Genomic DNA, 22420 nt, shown 5'->3' on the forward strand with positions numbered 1-22420 from the left:
CATTCCTTTAATCTGGGCTGCTATGTGACATACAAAATCACATAACACCAGGTTATAGTTCAGGAGGGTGTGTGTTGTGTGTGTGTTGTACGCGCGCGCGCACCCGGGGGAAGGCAGCTGAGAGTGCAACAGGCAGATGGAGGCAGGGGTAACGGTGATAGGTCAGAGAGAGGGCAGTGCCGAGCCAGAAGGCTGGAACTGGGACAAGATAGGGGAGGGGAGACAAGGAAACTGGTGAAGTCCATATTGATGCTGTGGGGTTGGAAGGTCCCAAGGCGGATGATGATGAAGTGCTCTTCCTCCAGACATCAGGTGGTTAGGGATCAGCGATGGAGAAGGCCCAGGACCTGCATGTCCTCAGTGGAGGGGGAGGGGGAGTTAAAGTGTTTGGCCATGGGACAGTGGGGTTGGTTGGTGCAGGTGTTCCGGAGATGTTCTCTGAAGCGCTATGCAGGTAGGCATCCTGTCTCCCCAATGTAGAGGAGACCACATTGGGTGCAACGGATTTAGTAAATGACATGTGTAGAAATGTCGGTGAAACTTTTATTTGATGTGGAAGGCTCATTTGGGGCTTTGAACGGAGGTGAAGGGGAAGGGGGAGGTGTGGGTGCAGGTTTTGCAATTCCTGCGGTAATAGGGGAAGGGTTAACTTTGTCTACCCTAGTCCAACACCTGCACCTCCAAATCACGACTACTACGTGAATACATTCATTACTTGTGAACAGACAGGTACTAATCTTGCTACAAAACACAGCAGCACACAATTCAATCACTTGAGTCTACTATACCAGTTCAATGACATCATGGCACAGGATGAAACATTTTCATTCATATCAAACACAAACAAAGAGTAACTATTTAAAATAATGTACATTAAAAAGAACAAATGAGTACCATTGATGCAATATTCATTATTTTGCTTTCAAACCCATTCACCAAACACAGCTACAAAACTGCAAATGACTGCATGCCCATTCGAGCAACTTTCTCCCATTTTGCAACTCCCATAAACTGTAAACCAAGACTGTCATCTTAAACATCTGGTGTACACAAATTTTGCCAATTTACCTTGGGAGGAAGAGGTGGTGGCATCCTGGGTTTCATTGTTGAGCTACAGATTCAAAATAAAACCAACAATTAATAATATGACACTATGCACTGTATATATTAGATCACACAACTTAAGTCCCAAATACTTGCTACTATCTGAGAACTCTATGCAAGAGAATAAACTTCTAAATTTCCTGTGCTATATGCATCTCTTGAAAGAGCTAAATAGTAAAATTTCATTCTTACGAATAAGCAACTAACTGTAGTTGCACCAGCTGAGACAGTATTTGTCATGCTAAATTCTGTACTGCACTCTGATAAAATACTTGCCCCCTCCATTTCACCTGCCATGCCTATAAAATGCTAGTCTTCAGTGGCTATCTGTCCCTTCTTTGCACTACAAAAACCAATCGTAATGCTGAAATTTTATTCAATGCCATTTCTTCTTATAAGCACACAAGAAAATTGCCAATTTTATCCAAATACATTCCATAAAGCAATTTTCTTTACTTGTGCATGTGCCAGCCAATAACAAAATGCAATTTGTGGATACCCGATTTTGTAAAAAGTACTTGCATTCTTTTTTATATTTCCTTCTGACAGTAGAAGTATTTTATTAAATGAGTTCAAGTATTCTACATTCCAGTGGCACATTTTTGAGTGTTATTAAGTTAAACAAATTACATTGTCTTGGTGCTTCTTGAAAAGCAGAGAAACACCAATCATCTCTTTTTTCATACCATACACAAGATTTAATGCAAGTTCAGACACCATTACAAGTAAGCTACTGTACTACAAAAGTGTCTCATCCCCTGCTGCATTTCAAAAAAGAACTATTTGTATATAAATCTAGGACATGTCACAGGATAACTGAGAAGTAGATTTTAGTTGTTGTAAATCACTTGAAAAAGACAAAAGACAAAAGACTTGAAAATGCATACAGCCACAATGCTGAACCTAAATTCAATCTGAATCAGTAGAACTAAAGGGCAGTTTTGGATTAAATTTTCCTCAAATTTGACTTAAATTGCAGTGTTCAATTCACTTTTTACTTCACTTCATTCCAAGCAGAGCAGCTAACATCCTGTTGGCTACCACAGAACTGTGGTAGATTTGTATCAGGTTAGTATTTTTATCTTCAAGCTTGTTCATCATATTATCACAGCCAGAATGGTCACATGTTGCAAAACAATTACTAAATGTCGGCATTTTTGATGATTAGTGACATGCAAGAGAATTTACATCAGTATCAATATTAGTTCATTTAAAAAAAAATGTCATTGTCCAGTCATTATGAGATGGGCTCTGAACTCTCACATTCTAAAGTATCTACAGGAACTATATAAAAAACATCCAACACTTGCTATATGATATAATGATACTAGCAACCCAAGATACAGTTCATGACGTTTTGGCTCACTTATTTTCAACTACGTAGCACATGCATTCTATAAGTTTTGAAAAATGAAGTTGGAGCTGCATTATATATCTGAAAAAGTCACGCTAATTCAGCTGTCAGGTGGTTATGGCAAAAAAACTTGAAAATAAAATAATCAGTGTTTTCAATGGCAATACATTAATGTATCTCAAGGCTTCAAGAGGAAAAAAAAAGGCAGCCAAGCAGGATGACAATGAATCATATTAGGATGTTTTCGTTTAGCTGGTTTGAATTTAGGGAGGTTGTAGAATGTCATGCAGATTTTAATGGCGATCATTCCGACTTATATTCTGAATAGAACTCAAAGTAAAACCGAATTCAGCTAAACTAGAAGAAGAAATGACTTACTGTTCAGATTCATCATCATCACCATCATCATCATCTAAATGTGCCACGTGTCCCCTAAGGAGATGAACAAGGTACTTATGGCTCAGTGGATTTCAGTGGAACAATTTCAGCTAAAATAAAGAATTCTGGCATGCACTATCTTTGGGGCTTGCTCTATATGGAGTTCTATGTATTCTAATAATTTTTTTGTATTATTAATCGAAAGATAGCTTGGAAAATTAGACTTGTATAAAATCTATATGACAAGCAAATGTTACCTTTAGGTCACTACGTTGTTTTTAAAAAAAGCTAAAGGAGGATTTTTACTTTACGAAAGGCAACAAGAGAAAAATTACCGCTGATGCAGTTCCTCTTCTACTGATTTTAGGAGACTCCTTGGAATTTTAAAACAGGAAACAAGGGCTTATTTTAAACTTCACAGCAAGTAGTACACAATTATATACTTTTTGAATACATATGAACCAAACTTAAGAGGATAAACAGCACGATCATGATGTTGCTACACAGTATTGGAAAACTTTATATGCATAAAATATCACAAAAAAGGTGCAGAAATTCAAATGAACACCAAAGAGTGGTGTCAATATCAAAATGTGTTATTATATTTCAGTAATATATAATACACGATGCAACTATTTACTGCCATGTTTTGCAAAGTAATGCTAATTGTCATCTTTACTGGAGAAAATATTGACCTTAAACAATTGATTTACCTAGCTGATCATGAAAATATGCTAAAACATCCCACGCACACTAGATTTTGATTTTCAACAATACTGACTCTAAGTCAACTGGGCAGTATTTTTTTTTAAAAACAAACTGAACAGATCCAATGACATGAAGGATTCTTACTCAATTTATCTCAAATAGTAAAAGGACATGAAGACAAGAGTTCACTTTTTTAAATAAAATGTCTAAACTGGAATTTAAAATGTTGGCTTCTTAAAAGAGAACCAATATGGCAAAACATACCTATACCTATCATTATAAAAGTGTGATTTTGAAAAGAAAATAACAATTTGGCAATTAAGGCAGATGAAGGATCTTCTCTATTTTGAGAAAGTAACACATTCTCCATTTTGTGGAAATCAAGTACTTTGTCTAGATAAAAAATGTGACAGCACACAAATAAGTGACATTAACTGATTTTCTTTTATCGCATAAAGCCAAATGTTTTATGCCACTTTCATTTGATCTGAATTAATAATTATGCCCTTGCAAATCCACAAAGACGGTGTAAGCAATAGTGTGTGGGCAGGTAACTTATTGAAAGATGAAGGACCCTACCAGGTGGGTTTTCTATCTCCTTCATTGTGCATCCTCAACTCTGTACAGGAACAAATCAAGATACTCAACTCTCAGAAGGGTAGGGATGACTTACTGTTACAACTAATCTGCAATTAGCATTGCTGAGTGCTGCAATAAATTCTGGATAATTATTTTTAGCATTTGAGAATTATGCCATGTTGCATATTTGTATTTAAGTGTAACTGCACTTACAGGTAGAATGATCCATAGTTTGTTCCTTGGTAGCCTTGCTACCGATATCCTAGTCTTTAGTTACTGTTTGCCTTGCATCTTGGAATCAAAAGGAAATAAATAACTACAAACTTCCTATATGATTCCATGCAAGACACACCATCTTGCATAATGAAAATATAGTGTCAATTCTGGCTGTAGTGAGAATACAGCAATAGAATTACTCTTAGATTCAAAAGGAGACTGGCAAGTGATCTATGATTAAAAACTTCAGATGAGTGCTAAAGTTCAGTCTAATGGCTAATCAAGATCAGATATTCAACAGACAGGGCTCCCAGTTCTCTCAATCCAGCATGTCAGAGATGTCATTTCTCATGTCGGAACTTTAAGGTTAAACAGATCAGATTTGAACTGTGCATTTTAATGTGTAGAACCAAATTAATAAGGAACTATCTTGTTTTAAAATGGACAGTCAACAGTACAATCATAAGTGGACCAGAGTGAAATCAGCTATTAATGCAAAAAGAACTGGATTGTGGAATCACAAACTTAAGTTTTCACTTATATCATCATCTGAATGTTAGATAAGAATCTAAATTGATTATAAATGAGCGATAGAGCTGTGATTCATTAAGCAGTACAGGATGTTGCTGGTGTAGTGCATATATAATGTCATTTGAAGACATACAGAGTGATTTCGCCAGTTGTATGTCATTGAACATTTTCATGGATTACAGCCAGACCTTCAGATCATCTCCACTTTGACCTGCTCAGATTTCCTTGTCAAGCTGTATCACAAAGGCTTCCTGTGGAAACATGGACTTTTTCTTTCTTTCAACTTCTTAAACTAAGTTCTCCCACAGTGTAGAGAACTTGGGAGTCTTCTTTGACTTTCTGGTTATCAGTCATCTTCCACCCATGAAAGACTTCAAAAGTGTTCTAGCAACTGTTACAACCTCAGTGCACTTCCTTTTTAAGTGTGACAGGGTGCCAAATGGTGTGTTATCCACGCACACATTTAGATCCCCTGCTGAACGTGCAGGCAAATCAGCAGAACATTTCATACTGGGCTGCATGCTACAATCATGCTGAACAGGTTATATTACGGGTATGTGCGCTGCTTTCCTCAATCAAACCAGACAAAAGCATATAGACTTTAAGATTCCTGTGCCTACTAGTGTGCCAAATCAAAATTTTCCCCTCACTGTCTTAGAGTCTCTATAATCTCTCCAGCTTTTGTGGAGCACAGAATTAAGAAAATTGAATGCTGAACTGTACTGCCAAACAGGAAAGTAGTCAAAAAAAGTAATGCTCAAAACTGTGCACTCAGGCTTTGGTCAGACTACATAGTTTTAGGGTTGTCCAAACATAGAAACATTCAGGCACTACGGGTAGTTCACTACAGGAGTTAGTTGGTTGATCTTAGCTTAATTTGAGAAGGGAGAACTTTGATTTTACTTCCAGTCTTGAAAGGAGGCAAGAAAGAAGTGAACTTCTATGAGAGTCATAGAGATGTACAGCATGGAAACAGACCCTTCATTCCAACCTGTCCATGCCGACCAAATGACTCCAGGTTAAAGCATAAGATTGGGACATTTCAAATGAGTGAAATACTTTCACTGAAGCAATAAGTTCCATACTTGTCAACATATATATTCAGATGTCTGCCAGGATGGCATTATAGACTAGTGCTCAATAGGAACCTAAGGCCCTCACAACAATTTACCCTGCTGTGCTCCAACAGATTACTAGGACTGCCTCAGCTCCATCGGTAATCGTGCTAAGTAAACAACTTTGTTGATATTGTCAGGCTAGTGCTTTCTACCAGGTTTTATATGGGTACTGCCACATAGTAGGTTGCCCTGCTGTGATCAAGAATTCAGGTCCACAGTCATAATATAGCCCTTTCTTTCTGCTTCGGATTCTTTCTTATTCCGATTTCTGAAGGGCCACTATTGAGAATCAAAATCACAAGATAATTCACCTTACAGCCAGACCAAAAACTAAGCTCATAAAATGCAAAATTTACATTATGACAACTTATGAGGTATCTCAACCTTTAGATATGTAGGCCATGTGCCCCTGCCTGAACTAACGAACTTTAGGTATTGGACTCCAGTTACAGAAAGTCTGTAAACATATATATAAAATAGTGCACTTCACAACCTTGAACAGGTTCAAAGCACTTTATAGCAAAGTACTTTTATTGTGTAATCACAGACATAATCACAGAATTGTGGCAACCAATTTGCATGCACAAAGTTCAACAAAAAAACAATGCAATGATAACCAAATTATGTTTGGGTATTGTTTTGGGTATCTCTCAGTTGAGGGATAAATATTGACTATGAGAATATAAAAAGGCTTCGCTCAACAGTTCAAATTGTAAAGATCACATGTAATGAAGCCTAATAAAAGATTACAGATTTGAGGTTAGTGAGTTAGATGATCTTAACCAAGGCAGCGAGGATTTATGCTCATGATCACTACCCAGTGACCCTTGGAAAAGGTGCACTGGAATGTAGTGGGTAAGATTGTGCTTACATGTGACGGATTAGCCTGCCAACCCTCATTAATGGAGAATAATAATTTAAAGGGTACACTGAAGAATGAGAGTTCAACATACACTGATCAAATGTCAATGCCTTCAAGGAAGGTGAAAAATAGCAAGAACTTTTCCATGAGTCTCGAAGATTTAGCATTAGAAATAACATTAGCATGAAAGAGCAGAGGCATACATGTTTTTACATAATACTAATAAAATCAGTAATCACATGACTGTTTTTAACCACCCATATGCAGAAACAGAAGCAACAATAGTATCCAAAAAAAATCTAAAAGTGCTGTAACAATCAACCATTCTGAGCAAAAGCGTCTAAGGCAAGGTCAGTTTCAAAACTCATTAAAAAATCTATTCTAAGTAAAATAGATACATTAACAAGATAATGTTAGTAGGTGCTCGTTAATAAAAGGCTTGCCGTATTAAGGGAAACTGACAGCATCTGGATTGAAAACCATTTCTGTTGATGCAGGAGAAAGGGGTAGGGGCACACTGCCTAAAAATTACAGCCAGTTTTGGTTAGGAGTAAAGTTAGGAATTATTTTATATGCAAATGTTGGTAGAAATTTGAAACACACTTCCACAAACTAAAGCTGGTGGTAAGTCAAATATTAACTTTAAATCTGAAATTGATAGTATTTTGTTAATCAAAGGCATTTGGGATATATGCCAAACAGGTAAATATTTACACTAAGGTAAGAGACCAGCCATCAATTTGCTAAATGGCAAAACATGCCTGAGGGATAAATGACTGACTCCAGTTCCTATGCCCCTACTTTACTAGGAGAAAGTGAGGACTGCAGAGGCTGGAGATCAGAGCTGAAAATTATTACTGGAAAAGCGCAAGTCAGGCAGCATCCAAGGAGCAGGAGAGTCGACGTTTTGGGAATGAGCCCTTCTTCTTCTTCCTGAAGAAGGGCTCATTCCCGAAACGTTGACTCTCCTGCTCCTTGGATGCTGCCTGACCTGCTGTGCTTTTCCAGCAACACATTTTCACCCCTACTTTACTAATTTGGATTTTTAACACCAATAAAATAAAGATAAAACAGAGAGATTAAGAGTTATTGTTTCAAGTTCTGAAGCAATAAATTTGCCTCTATTTCAGTAAAAACGCCGGAAATAGGAGAACATGTAGAATGATACAGAGAGAAACAGCTAAATTAATTCATAATCATAGATGTTAAAATTGGAAAATAAATTGACAGTAACATATGTGGGAGTGGGCAGTGCCTAGAATTGAGCAATAATTAGAATGCTTGTACCCCATTCACAAGCAAGGCAAGGGTCCCCCTGAATGTGGAAATAGCAGTCAAAACCTGGACCAACTTACAGTTTGAGAGATATCAAAAGTGAAAAAGATTGCTTAAAAGAAAACCCATCTTCCAGGGGCAGCTTTAAACTCCAGAGGGATCTGGAGAAATGATTTCTGATTACAACATACAGTCAATTAGGACATTACAACAGATAAAGGAAGCAAGTTCAAGGAAATTGTCTTCAAAAGTAATTGTTATTTGTATTCAAGGCACAGAGCACTTTATAAGTTGGGATTCAACCAGTCTACAATGAGGACAATGAATTCAATGAAGGATCAAAATCCAAAGGAAGTTTCCAATGCAGTGTAAATATTGGTTAATGAAGGAAGGAGCAATGAAGGCATATAGTGACAGGGAAGTCTACACTGATGAAAGAATATCTGATGATGAACTACCAATAACAGCACAGATAAAACTGACTGATCGATTAAGTAACTGGTCATGAATAGTTCAGTCCAAAAACATGATAACTGTCAACAGCCTTAAAGTTGCTAAATTGGGAAATTTGTACTTGTCTATTGTTAAAGGTTAAGAACACATTTATGTGGGCAGTCAAGGTTCAATGTTTCTAGTCTAATCGTTACAATTGGGTTACTTTTCTTCATAGTCAGCATAATTAATTGCAGTTCAAGAAGCTATGACTTGCCTGAAGGTCATGTATAGCGTGTTCGGCCAGCCAGTTATGCCAGAAATAAATTTATTAAAAAATCTGTGTGTATTGGCATTTTGACACAAATGCTTAACATGAGTGTCTGATTGGTGTGTGTGACATCAGTTTCAGCAATATACACTGTTTGCTTGTTTATTTGCATCCTACCGGACAACTTTCAAAATACTGATGATGAAAATGGCCTTTAGCATGGGATAATAGCAATCAGTAACCCATTTTGTATCTTCAGGATTTGCATTTTCTTTGATTTTTGTAACTAGGATGCTAGATTCATATCAGCTAACCATGAAGACAATACTGAAGCTAGATCACTGATCAAAATGAAAATCCAAGTAAACATACCACAATTCTGGTAGAAGATCCAAGATTTAATAATTTGAATATACTGCAACACTTTTCTTTCTTGATCCTAATTACAGGCAAGCTAAACAGTAAAAATCTGGCTTTCTTGCACCATTTTCAAGGAGAATTGACAGCCACATATTCCTAAAAGTCAATCTTCCCCAAGTTCAACATATGCATCTTCTTTCCTCAAATCATAGATTCATATAGCACAGTAGGCCACTTGACACACAATATTTTTGCTCGAAAGTTGGTTGAGGCACAATCAGTTTCACTCTGCAGTAGATATTGCAGCTAAGCATCACTTTAAATCCAACTGTCACACATCAAAAATAATGACTCTAAAATATCGAGCCAAAGAAAAAGAGGATGTTTAACTAAGGAATCACAAAAGCTCTCACAGAAAAGGTTTACAAGGATGTTGCTGGAATGGAATGGTTTACGCTACTGGGAGAGGCTGAATAGCCTGGGACTTTATTCCCTGGAGTATTAGAGACTGGAAGGCGACTGTATAAAATCATGAGCTTTATAAAATCATGAAGGGCATGTATAGCGTGAATAGCCAAGGCATTCTAAAACTAGAGGGCATGGGTTTAAGGTGAAAGAAGAAAGATTTGAAAGAGACCTAAGGGAAGCTTCTTCATGCAGACAGTGCTATGTGTATGGAATGAGCTGCTAGAGGTGGTGAAGGAGAGTACAATTACAACATCAGAAAGGCATTTGGATGGATATGAATTAGAGGGTTTTGAGGGTTCTGGGCCAAATGCTGGCAAGTGTGAAATGGAATTCAGGGTGAGCTTGCCAATTGGATACGTAATTGGCTTAATGGCAGGAGACTGAGTGATGTTGGAGGGTTGTTCTTTGGACCAGAGGCCTGTCACCAGTGGTGTTCCACAGGAATCAATTCTGGTCCTCTTGTGTTTGTCATTTATTGAATATAGAAGGCATGGTTAGTAAGTTTGCAGGTGAACACTGAAGGAGGTTTTCAAAGATTACAAAGGGACCTTCATCGTATGGATCAATGGGCTGAAAAATTGCAGATGGAGTTCAATCTGGATAAATGCAAGCTTTTACATTTTGGTACAACAAACAAGGGTACAGTTTATACAATTAATGATAGAGCCTTGGATAGTGTTGGAGAACAGGAAGACCTAGGGGTGCAGGTACATAATTCTTTGAAGTTTGCGTTACATATAGACAGGGTGGTTAAAAAGCAATTTGGTAAGTTTGCCTTCTTTACTCAGTCCTTCCGGTATAGGAGTTGGGAAGTCATGTTGAGGTTGTACAGGATATCGGTGAGGCCTCTTCTAGAATACATGTCCAGTTCTCATCGCTCAGTTATACGAAGGGTATTATTAAGCTGAAGAAGGTTACAGAAAACATTTACCAGGAATGTTGCCAGGTATGAAGTTTTGAGTTATAGAGAAAGGCTGGACAGGCTAGGATGCTTTCCACTGGAGTGTAGGAGGTAGACAGGTCACCTTACTGCAGTTTATAAACTAATGAGAAGTATAGATAGAGTTAATGATAGTTGTCTTTCCCCCCAGGATTTCAAGACTAAGGGTCACATTTTTAAGGTGAGACGAGAAAGATTTTAAAAAAGACATGCAGCACAATTTTATTTTTGGGTGGTTCGCATGTGGAATGAAGTTCCTGAGGAAATTATGAATGTGGATAAAAAATATTTGGATACATGCATGAACAGGAAAGATTTGGAGGGACCTGGGCCAGCAGCAGGCAAGTAGGACTAGTTTAGTTTGGGATTATGTTCAGCATGAACTGGTTGGACCATAGGGTATGTTTCCGTGCTGTAGGACTCTATGAAACTGGAGTCTAATAGTCAGTACAAATAACTAAAAACTAGTCTCAAGAAGCTCACCTGAGTTCACCTGGACAAGGTTAACACCATGGGCTAATTCCTAAAATTCAGTGCACGGTCTGTTTCATAAAGACTTTGCATGTAAATTAGACTTGAATTTGCTTGCAGCCCGATTTCTCGTTTCTCCAAAAATTCCTGCCCACATTATTCCTTACAAAAATCTAGGAAATTGCCCTTACAATCAGGCACTGAATGTGAAGCCATTAGGAAACAAGAGCTTATATTTTTTAATGAAAAAATTATTAACAGGCTCCTTTAACACAGGATTTACAAGCATTGTGTGTTGCAAATTCTTTTTAGTGGGAATTAAGCATATTTCTAGATATACAGAAAAATGTCAGATGTAAAGATAACAAAGCAAGTTGGTCTTTCATCACATAACAATAGAATAAGTTATAGATGATCGAGACACAAGTCAAATTTTAACCATTAAGAAAGCATTTCACAGTTTGAGATAGTCAGCTTCCCATGGTTTGCAACAGGCTACAATTCCCTATCAGCCAAGTCAGAAGCTTGTAGGTTTAAATCCTACTTCAGCACAAACTCTATATATAGCAAGTCAATAACTTATGTCAAGGTGTCACTTTTTGAAGGAGACATCAAATGAATCTCATGTGCCTTTTCAAATGGTTTCAGAAAATCCCAAGGGTACTATTCAAACAATAAAGAAGTTTGTTTGATGTCCTGACCTATGCCTTTACAATCAGACCTTTCAAGATAGATAAAATTGCCCATTTAATTATGTGCTGCTTTTGGAACATAACCATTGCTTAAATTGACCATAATTGAATACAACTGCCTACACTTCAAAACTAATCTACTGTCTATGAAGCATTCTGGGTATTATAAATGCAAGTGTGTTTCAGTGTATTAATCATAGGCAACACAATGTCAGCTAATTATTTTGCATTTTTCTGATTAATGAAAATTTATGCTTTGCATGTGACTTAATCCTTGCTATTCACAGATCTAATACCTAAAAGTAGAAAGGAAATATTCAATTTTTATATATTTTATATCTTAACATTTATGAGTGTCTGTTAATACCAATTAAAGTGCAACTAGCAAAACACATGCATTTCAGTAAAAGCAAACTATAAAATGCTTACTTATTTCCACCTAATAAATAACTGCTCTGGGGTCCTTGGCCATATTCTAGTTGTAGATCCTGCAGGTTCAAAGAAAACAAATATATGTTGCAAATATATGTATTCATACCAATTATAATTACTGCAAATAGAAAAAAATTCATAAAATCTTTAACAATAAAATGGAAGAATGTTAGGATAGATTTGGGAGATTTTTGAAGCAAAGAATCTGTGAATCCCAAATTTACTATTAGAATTTTCCAAACAAAACCTTAAACTGTAAATTTAACTTTCTGCAATTTATGTAAAACAATTAATACCTGACAAGTTGTCTAATGAATTTCAAGAAAAAAAACCAACCACAAGTAGTTTAGTTGCAGGTCTGAATCACAACATCCTGCAACAGGAGGCAGCTTTCATCCAATATGCACACTTTCCTCTTCATGATTATTTACTCATTAGCACTTCAATCTTAACCAAGAACATGCTTTCAGGTGCCAGTATTCCATCCACTCTTTTAAATTCTCTCACAAATGAAGGAAATTTCTCTGATTACTGTAGCGGAGGTATGGGCAAATTGGCACATTCTCTTCCTTGTAAACTGGCACTGGCTGTAACTCAGTGGGTAAGCACACTCAGCCAAGGCTGAAGATTGTCTGTTCAAATCATAGCTGAAAGTGTGTTGCTGGAAAAGCGCAGCAGGTCAGGCAGCATCCAAGGAACAGGAGATTCAACATTTCGGGCATAAACCCTTCTTACATTTCTCTCCCTGTTCAAATCATATCCCAGAATTCAGCATAAATGTTTGACTGACATTGCAGTGCAGTATCAGGAGAGGGCTGCAGTACCAAAAATACTGTTCTTTTGGTTGAGATATTAAACGAAGATGTCTCCTCTTTCGGAAAAGCAAGAGAACACTATCCAGCAACTATTTCAAAGGGCGGAGAAATTCTCTCTGTTGTCTTACAGATGCACATCATTTTCCAACTAAACAAACATCATCTAATCACTGATCACAGTACAGTTTGTCAGACCTTGCTATAAGTTGTAATGTTATAAATATGACACAACTACTGAACTTCAAACTGCTTCACATCATATGAAAAGTACTTTACAAATCAAAGTTTTTCCTTGACAAATCCTTTCACAAAAACTCTACTTTTTCACATGTACAGACAACACCCATTCTGGTCTACAGCAATCAACTTTTGTAACAACCAACTGAGAACTTGCTTTACTCTTTGCTGATTTGAAAATTCAGGATCATTACTATGTTAAAATAGCAGATTATAGTCCAACAGGTTTAATTGGAAGCACACTAGCTTTCAGAGCAACACTCCATCAGGTGATAGTGGAGAGCTCAATCCTAACACAGAGTTTATAGCAAATATTTACAGTGCGAATTATACTGAAAATATACATTGAAAAATTGATGGTCTGTTAAGCCTTTCATCTGTTAGAATATAGTGATAGTTCACTTCTTTCATGTGTAAATCACAAAACCTGTTTTTTAAAAAGTTGCATTCTCGGCATAGCTGTTAACAATGGTGATAGCTAAACAATATGTTGAAGGTGTTGGCCGCCTGTGTTCTCTGTCTATGCCATGATGTTTAGATTGATTCTAATCTAAAAAGTGAGATAATGAAGTTTTACATAAATTCATGCAGTTCTTGAGCAAAGTACAATGCAACCCTGCAAGTACAAATTCACCCCACAAAATGTGTGCGCGCATGTAGGTCTTTGTCTGTCTGCGTTGGGGGTTGTGAGTGTGAGAAAGTGTGTGTGTGTGTGTGTAGTGAGTGCAGAGTGTCTTAAGTCTGTGAGGAGGTGCAGGTGTGAGTGTGTGTCTCTGTAAGGGTGTGTGTGTGGGTGTTTGTGTGCGCGTCTGTATGTGTCCCTGTGTGTGTGTGTGTGTGTGTGCGCGCGCGTATATACATACTTTGCTCAAAAACTGCATGAATTTATGTAAAACTCCATTATCTCACTTTTTAGATTAGAATCAATCTAAACATCATGGCATAGACAGAGAACACAGGGGGCCAACAACTTCAACATATTGTCTAGCTATCACCATTGTTAACAGCTAATCCGAGAATGCAACTTTTTAAAAAAAGGTTTTGTGATTTACACATGAAAGAAGTGAAACCATCACTATATTCTAATAGATGAAAGGCTTAACAGACAATCAATTTTTCAATGTATAATTTCAGTTACATCACACTGTAAATTTTTACTATAAATTTGTGTTCGGATTGAGCCCTCCACTATCACCTGATGGAAGGAGCGTCACTCCGAAAGCTAGTGTGCTTCCAATTAAACCTGTTGGACTATAACCTGGTGTTGTGTGATTTTTAACTTTGTACACCCCAGTCCAACACCTGCATATCCAAATTATGTTAAAATAGGCTGATTAAAACATGAAGAGCCAATAAGAGAAAATAGTGAGGTGAAATACAAATAAAAACACAACTGTCATGCTATTTTAAGCCAGAACAAATTAACCTGCTTAGCTGTGACATTTTCAGATTCTTTTAATCAACCTGTTCAGATATGTTATGACATACCTCTGGAGCAGTTGGGAAGTAAACCAATGTATGCTGGCTCAAAGGGACACTACTATTGCACCACAAGAATCCCCCGGTGCAGGCTATATTTTAAAGCTTGCAACAATTTATTTTGAAGTACATGGAAACACCGATTAAATTAACTTTTAAGTATAGGCAAGGCAACCACACAAAATGAAACAGAAATACAACACTGCTTTACAATTGTCCTCGTTCAGACACACCATCAAATGCAGAATGGACTCTTTCTGGATGTTGCAGCCTGAGGGTGTGTGACCATCTTCCAGTTGTTTGCCAGCAAAAATCAAACACTGTTGATCAACTGAGATTCCTTGTCTTGAATTCTGGACTTGACATTTTCAATGGTGTCATAGGGATCCACTTTCAGGGTGATGGTCTTACCAGTCAGAGTATTCGCAACGATCTGAATGCCATCGCTGCTAGACGCAATACCAAATGCAAAGAAATTCTTTCTGGATGCTGTAATGAGTGTGTGCAATCTGCTTATGCCTACTTGCCAGCAAAAATCAAACACTGCTAGTCAGGTTGGATGCCTCCCTTATCCTGAATGTTGGCCTTGACATTTTCAGTTGGGTCACCGGACTCAACCTCAAGTGTTTCCATCCTGTTAGTCAGGGTTTTAACAAAGATCTGGATGTTCGCTTGGTCTCTGGCAGGGCGCTGTACCAGGCCCAGAGAGAAAGCCAGAGATGCAGGAGCCAGCCTGAGTGTCTGACAAAGAGCAGACAGTAAAGATGCCAGTGCCATGCTTGCCAACAGCTCTTAACAGATATCACACTGATGCTCTTAATGCGAAGTGTAAATACTGTTACGACACAGGTAAACTCTCCTGCTTAATTTAAAACCAGCAACACAAAAAAGATTTATCCTGTGCAGTAATCTGCGAAAATTAGATAGGTCAAGAATGAGTTAAAGTAAAAATGAACAATTTTATATCTTAAAATACAAAGATGCTAGTGAAATTGGAGTTGAAGCTGTACTCCTCCAGGAAGATAACTAACAAGTATTTACAACTTTGCCCTCTAACCTATCGTTTACCTTCACTTCTATAATACTAGTCCGAAAAAACTCCCAATTAAGATTGACAAAACAATATTTATCTGAAAACCAAGCAGCTTTCAGTTCTTATATTTGGATCTTCCCGTGTCTTCCTTTCTTCTTCTTAGGGATTCTGATCAATAAAGGTACTTTAAAGAGATCTATTTTTCAGGCAGTCTTTATATATGCCGGTAGCTGGGCAGTTCTCCTCTCAACTGTGCAATTTTCCACTGTCTTATACCCCAAAGCATTGGACTGTGTCATTGGCTTTTAAGATTCTCAATATACTCAATTCAAACTGGATTGGGTTTAGCATTTTTCGGGGTATAATTTAAACTGATTGGCCTAACTCAAATCTGTTTTGTTGTTTCCAGGCAACCAGACAATTTAGCTTTTGACCAAATGTTACATTGTTACCTTACTGAGAACACTTGCTGCTGTCATGTAGCTTTACCAGCTTTTAACTCTATTAAAGGTACAGTACACCCCACATCTTCATAACACCTATCCCTTAAGAAAAAAAAATGAACCATCATAATGAAAAGATGGTTTCATTTTTTTTCCTCTACTTTTTAAAACACATTACCTGAACGTATGGATAACTTTAAGATAAGTTCACCTTAATGTCTTTCCATATACCTGTATAGATATAACATTAAATAAAGACAAATCTCATCTATACTCTCAGTTAAATCCGTAACAGCGCACCTGCGATTACATTCTTCCGACCCGAAACATGTATGATTTTTAAATTAAAAGTCTGTAACCTAAGACTCCCAACAAAACAGTGTCATATTCTTGTCTTTAAAGCGTTCTACGATTGTAAGCAGATTGTGATCTGTGTACACAACCGTCTCCAACACATTGTTTGTGACATACACATTAAAATGTTGTAAGCTCAGTACCAAACTCAACTGTTCCTTTTTGATTGTGGAGTATTTCCTCCGTTGGATGTTGATCTTCTTCGAAAAGTAACCAACTGGCAGTTCAATCCCATCCTCATCTTCCTGGAAGAGTACAGCTTCAACTCCAATGTCACTAGCAGCAATGCGGACTTGAATAGGTTTTGAAAGGTTTGGTGTAGCTAAAACTAGTTTGGTGGTTAATATTGATTTCAAATGGTCAAATGCTTCCTGGCATTGTTCTGTCCACCAAAACCTTTTGTTCTTCTTCAGCAAATCAGTTAACAGTGCCACTACACTGCTGAGGTTTGGAACAAACTTCCAATAGAATCTGCTGAGTCCTAAGAATCGAAGCACCTCTTTCTTCGAGGTTGGTCGTGAAAACTCCTCGATGCCCTTCATCTTTGCATTCCGTAGGGTCAACCTTTCACGACCGATGTTATGTCCCAAGAATATCACCTCTGCTTTTGTGAACTGTATTTTATTTAAGTTTATAACCAGTTTTGCTTCTCGTAGTCATTCAAAGAGCTCTGCCACCTTTCCAGGACTTGCTAAAGATCACTACGTCATCCAAATAGACTGCAGTAGTTTGTTAACCCAGCCACAACTCTGTTCATGAGTCTTTGGAATGTGGCGGATGTGTTCTTCATTCCAAAGGGCATCACTTTAAACAGATATAGCCCATTTAGGGTTACAAATGCAGAAATTTCTTTCGTCATCAATGATAAAGGTATATGCCAGTAACCACACATTAAGTCCAACTTGGTGGTGTAACTCGCTTGTCCGATTTCCTCAATGCAGTCCTCCAATCTAGGAATTGGATAGGAGTCCAATTTTGTAATATCTCTGACCTTCCAACAATCCATGCAGAGTCTAACAAAAACAGACAATAGGTGCAGAAGTAGGCCATTTGAGCCTGCACCACCATTCATTATGATCATGGCAGATCCTCCACAATCAGTATCCTGTTCCTACTTTATCCCCATAACCCTTGATTTCACGATCTTTAAGAGCTCTATCCATCTCTTTCCTGAAAGTATCCAGAGACTTGACCTCCATTGCCTTCTGGGGCACAGCATTCCATATATCCACCACTCTCTGGATGAAGAAGTTTCTCCTCAACTCTGTTCTAAATGGCTACTCCTTATTTTTAAACTGTGTCCTCTGGTTCTGGACTCACCCATCAGCGGAAACATGCTTCCTACCTCCAGAGTGTTGAATCCATTAATAATCTTATATGACTTAATCAGATCCCCTCTCATCCTTCTAAACTCAAATGTATACAAGCCCAGTCGCTCCACTCTTTCAATATATGATAGTCCCGCATTCTGGGAACTGACCTCGTGAACCTACACTGCACTCCCCAATCGCCAGAATGTCCTTCCTCAAATTTGGAGACCAAAACCGCACACAATACTCCAGGTGCGGTCTCACTAGGGCCTTGTACAGCTGCAGAAGGACATCTTTGCTCCTATACTCATTTCCTCTAGTTATGAAGGCCAGCATGCCATTAGCTTTCTTCACTGCCCGCTGTACCTGTATGCTAGCTTTCATTGACTGATGTTAAAGAACACCGAGATCTCGTTTTACTTCCCCTTTACCCAACTTGACTCCATTTAGATAGTAATCGGTCATCCTGTTCTCAACACCAAAGTGGATAGCCACACATTTATCCACATTAAACTGCATGTTCCATGCATCTGTTCATTCACCAAGCCTGTCCAAGTCATCCTGTATTCTCATAACGCCCTCCTCGCATTTCATCCTGCCACTCAGCTTTGTCATTAGCAAATGTGCTAATATTGCTTTTAACACCATCATCCATATCATTAATGTATATTGTAAACAGCTGCAGTACCAGCACCGAATCTTGTGGTACCCCACTGGTTACCGCCAGCCATTCCAAAAGGGATCACTACTCTTTGCTTCCTGTCAGCCAGCCACTTTTCAATTCAAATCTGTATTTTGCCCCCAATACCACGTGCGCTAATTTTGCTCACTAATCTCCTATGTTGAGTCCCATCTGGTTTGGGAACTAAGACGATCAATGAACTCCACTCGCTCTGGCTCAGTGAGATGATGTCCTTGTCGAGTATGGCTTCCACCTCTTTCTGGACCTGTCTGGCTTTGAAAGGATTAAGCTGATAGGGGTGTTGTTTCATTGGAGTAGTAGTCCCTACATCTACTTCATGTACAAAAGCATAGTCCTCCCCAACTGATTCTTGCTATGTACTTATACTGCAGTTCGATGCTCCCAAGACAGATAACTCACTAATCCATCCCACTCAAGGACTTCTTCATTTTGTAATCTATTTTGAGGCACATCAAAATCCACAACATCTGGATTTGATTCTTCACTGAGGGGCAGCAACTAATACCTGTTTCTCTGGTTCTTTCTCTCGAGTATCATACGGTTTAAACATGCCCACTGAAATACCCAATACCTTTTTTCCCCCAATCTGACATCTTCACAGGATAGTTCACCTGATTCAACCTTTTCTTCAATTTAATAGGGGCCACTAAACCCAGCTTTGAAGGCATCTCCTGTCACTGGTAACAGTATTAACATGTTATCTCCTTGGGAAAACGTAAGAGTCTCAGAGCTTTTACTTGCCGCCTGCTTCATTCTACACTGTGCTCCCTTTATGTGCTGTTTAGCTAACTCATCTACTCTTATTTAATTTCTCCCTCACCTCCAATACATAATCGAAGTGTGAGATCTCCGACCTTGATCAATTTTTCTTTAATTAATTTCAAAGGACCTCTCACTTCACGACCGAATATTAACTCAAAGGAAGTGAACAGAGTAGATTTGTTTGGGAAATTGGTAATGGCAAACAATACGAATGGGATACATTTATCCCAATCATCTGGATAATTCTGAAAGTATAATCTCAACATGGACTTCAAGTTCTGATGCCACCTTTCTAAAGCTCCCTGGAATTCAGGATAATACGCACTGGATTTAAAGTGCTGTGTACCTAAACTATCCATAACCTCCTTTAACAGCCTAGCAATAAAATCAGGCCCTCAGCCCGACTGAATCTGTGTGTGTAGCCCATACCGTGTGAAGAAAGCTACTAACTTCTCTACTAACCTTTTTGACTTGATACTCCATAATGGAATAGTCTCCGGAAATCTGGTAGACAATCCATTATGATTAACACGTACTGGTTCCCAGTTTTATTTTTCGGGAGGGGACTTACACATCAATTATAATCCGTGTGAAAGGTTCTTCAAATGTGGGAATTGGCAACAAAGGTGCTGGCTAATTAACACCTGTGGCTAACCCACCCATTTGGCATGTAAGAGACATACAGCAAAAGTTAACCACATCCTTGTGCATTCCAGGCTAATAAAATGTTTTTGTATCTTAGCCAGAGTCTTTCGTACCCCTCGGTGACCTGCTAAAGGTGATTCATGCGCTACCCTCATGTAACACCTCTTGTCTGCATGCTACCAGCATACTGGTGCACTTCAATCCCATTTCTCCTCTGCACTAACCTGCCATGGTCTCCATTTTCGCTTTAGGATTCTATCTTTCAGATAATAATCCTCCAGAATATTCTCCGACTCCTTTTCAGAGTACGCATCCACATAGATATCCTTTATCGTCTTGACTTGCTGTTGCAAGTCTCTTAGCCTCTTAGGGCTAAACATTTCTGTCTGACATTCTGCCTGTTCAGGTTTTTCCTGCACCATTACATCAAACAGACTAACTGAACCTCAAGCCTTCATCTTTCTCTTTACTTTTCGTGTCGTGCTGTGACTTATGATAATAGGATCTGATTACCACACAGTCAGGGAAAATATCAGAATATTTGTTTTAACTCCTCAGTTTTTTGGTCTTCCTTGGGCTTCTCCACAACAAAGGCTGTCACTCCCACCTTGGATCCTTCCAAATCATTCCCAAGAATAAACTGAATTCCTGGAACTGACACTCTGCCATTCACTACCACTATAACAGATGAAGGGCTTTTGCCCGAAATGTTAATTTTCCTGCTCCTCAGATACTGCCTGATCTGCTGTGCTTTTCCAGCACCACTCTGATCTAAACTCTGGTTTCCAGCATCTGCAGTCCTCACTTTTGCCTATCACTATAACTTCCCCAGCCTTGAGTTGGCACTCCAACCTGATCTTACATTGAGGAATACTAAATTTCTGTCCATCTATCCCAAATATTACCACACTCTTGGGTAACAGATCAGAAAGAGTGTATATACATTCATCTCTTACTGACAGCGACTGGCTAGATCCTGTACCTCTCAAAATTATAACTTCTTGTCCTTCTCTCCCTGTTCTTTGAGGAAACTTTACCCAGAGAGGCAAACTTTTTGTACAGATCAGTTACTAACTCCAATTCCAGCCCCGCCTAGGCCGTGCACTTTCCTGCAGCTCCTCAGCCCTTATTAGGGTCTCCTTTACTACCTTCACTAATGCCACTGGCTCAGCTTCTTTGACCACATCTTTTCCCACAGCACCTTTCTTTAATGACCAGCAGTGTGACTTCATGTGCCCCACTTTACCCACAGTGAAAACACATGAGGCCTTTCACCTCTCGGGCTTCTTTTTTATCCTGTGGTAAAATTCTTACTAGTACTTTCTGCTCTTGGTTTAGTAGTGTAGGATCTCACCTTCTCTCAACTTCTATCCCTCACAGCACAAAATTCTGGCCAGAAGTTTGTCTTATGCACCAACACGTACTCATCTGCTAATTCTGCTGCCCTTCTCAGTTCCTGAACTTTCTGTTCCTCCATGTGAATTTACTTACCATCTTTGGAAATGAGTTTTTAAACTCCTCCAGCAGAATAATCTTAGAGCCACAAATGTCCTGTTGATTTTCAAAGCACATACCCATCAATCAAAATGACTATGTTTAATTCTTTTAAGCTCAACCCAAGTCTGACCTGGTTCCATCTTTGTGTTTCTGAACTGCTGTCTATATGCTTCTGATACTAATTCATAAGCACTTAAAGTAGCCTGTTCAACCTCTTCATAATCCCTTGACATCTCATCTGACAATGTGGAAAATACGTCACCAGCTCTGCCTCCCAGTTTAGTCTGAACTAGCAGTACCCATAAATCCTCAGACCACTCCATCTGCTTAGCCAATTTTTCAAATGAAATAAAAGCTTCAACATCTTTCTCATCAAAATGTGGCAGAGTTTTGACAAATACTTCTCATTTAATCTCCATCCTGTTAACTTGACTTTGCTAAATCACAACTTCTCAAGTTCAAATTATTTCTTTTTGCTAAACTAAGAACTTTCTCTCTCTTCTTCCTCTCTCCCTTTCTTCTCTCTCTCTTTGCTCAGCCAAGAACCTTCCCTCGGTCTCTTTTTTTCCTCTCTTTCCCTCAGTTCTCTTTCTTTCTCTCTCTCTTTCCCTTTCTCTCTCATTTTGTTTATCTTTTAACATTTTCCTCAATTGTAATTTAAGTTTTTCTATCGCTACTGCACTTGTCTGTTTCTCTGACATATCTAAGAGTTTGAGTATCTACCTTACAATTTCAGCTTTACTTTTGTCCTTGGTTAAACCCAAATCTAACTTATTTGCTAATTCTATAAGTGTGACCTTTTTCTTTCCTTCTAAACTTTCTTGGCAAATTTGACAGTCATCTTCAAATTCCAGAACCTCTTTAGCAATTTTAAGAGCTATTTCTCTCACTTTTAATTTGTTCAACCACAAGTCAACGAAAGTAAACAAATTGTCTCACCTACGTTTTATT

General features: G+C 38.3%; 1 protein-coding gene across 9 annotated transcripts in view; it reads right to left on the reverse strand.

Moving 5' to 3' along the window:
* LOC132819834 (mitogen-activated protein kinase kinase kinase kinase 3) overlaps positions 1-22420 on the reverse strand; it is a 416845-nt gene that overhangs the window by 75188 nt on the left and 319237 nt on the right. For 6 of the 9 annotated variants that reach the window (XM_060831690.1, XM_060831689.1, XM_060831686.1 and 3 more), the window contains 4 exons: positions 12189-12247; positions 3172-3210; positions 2837-2890; positions 1069-1111 (listed from right to left, as the gene is read on the reverse strand). In XM_060831690.1, coding sequence (XP_060687673.1) covers positions 1069-1111; positions 2837-2890; positions 3172-3210; positions 12189-12247 — 195 coding nt within the window. The remainder of the gene's footprint in view (positions 1-1068; positions 1112-2836; positions 2891-3171; positions 3211-12188; positions 12248-22420) is intronic. The other 3 variants (XM_060831692.1, XM_060831691.1, XM_060831688.1) reach the window with 2 other exon arrangements.

Source organism: Hemiscyllium ocellatum, chromosome 10 (genome assembly GCF_020745735.1).
Source record: "Hemiscyllium ocellatum isolate sHemOce1 chromosome 10, sHemOce1.pat.X.cur, whole genome shotgun sequence".
NCBI lineage: Eukaryota > Metazoa > Chordata > Chondrichthyes > Orectolobiformes > Hemiscylliidae > Hemiscyllium > Hemiscyllium ocellatum.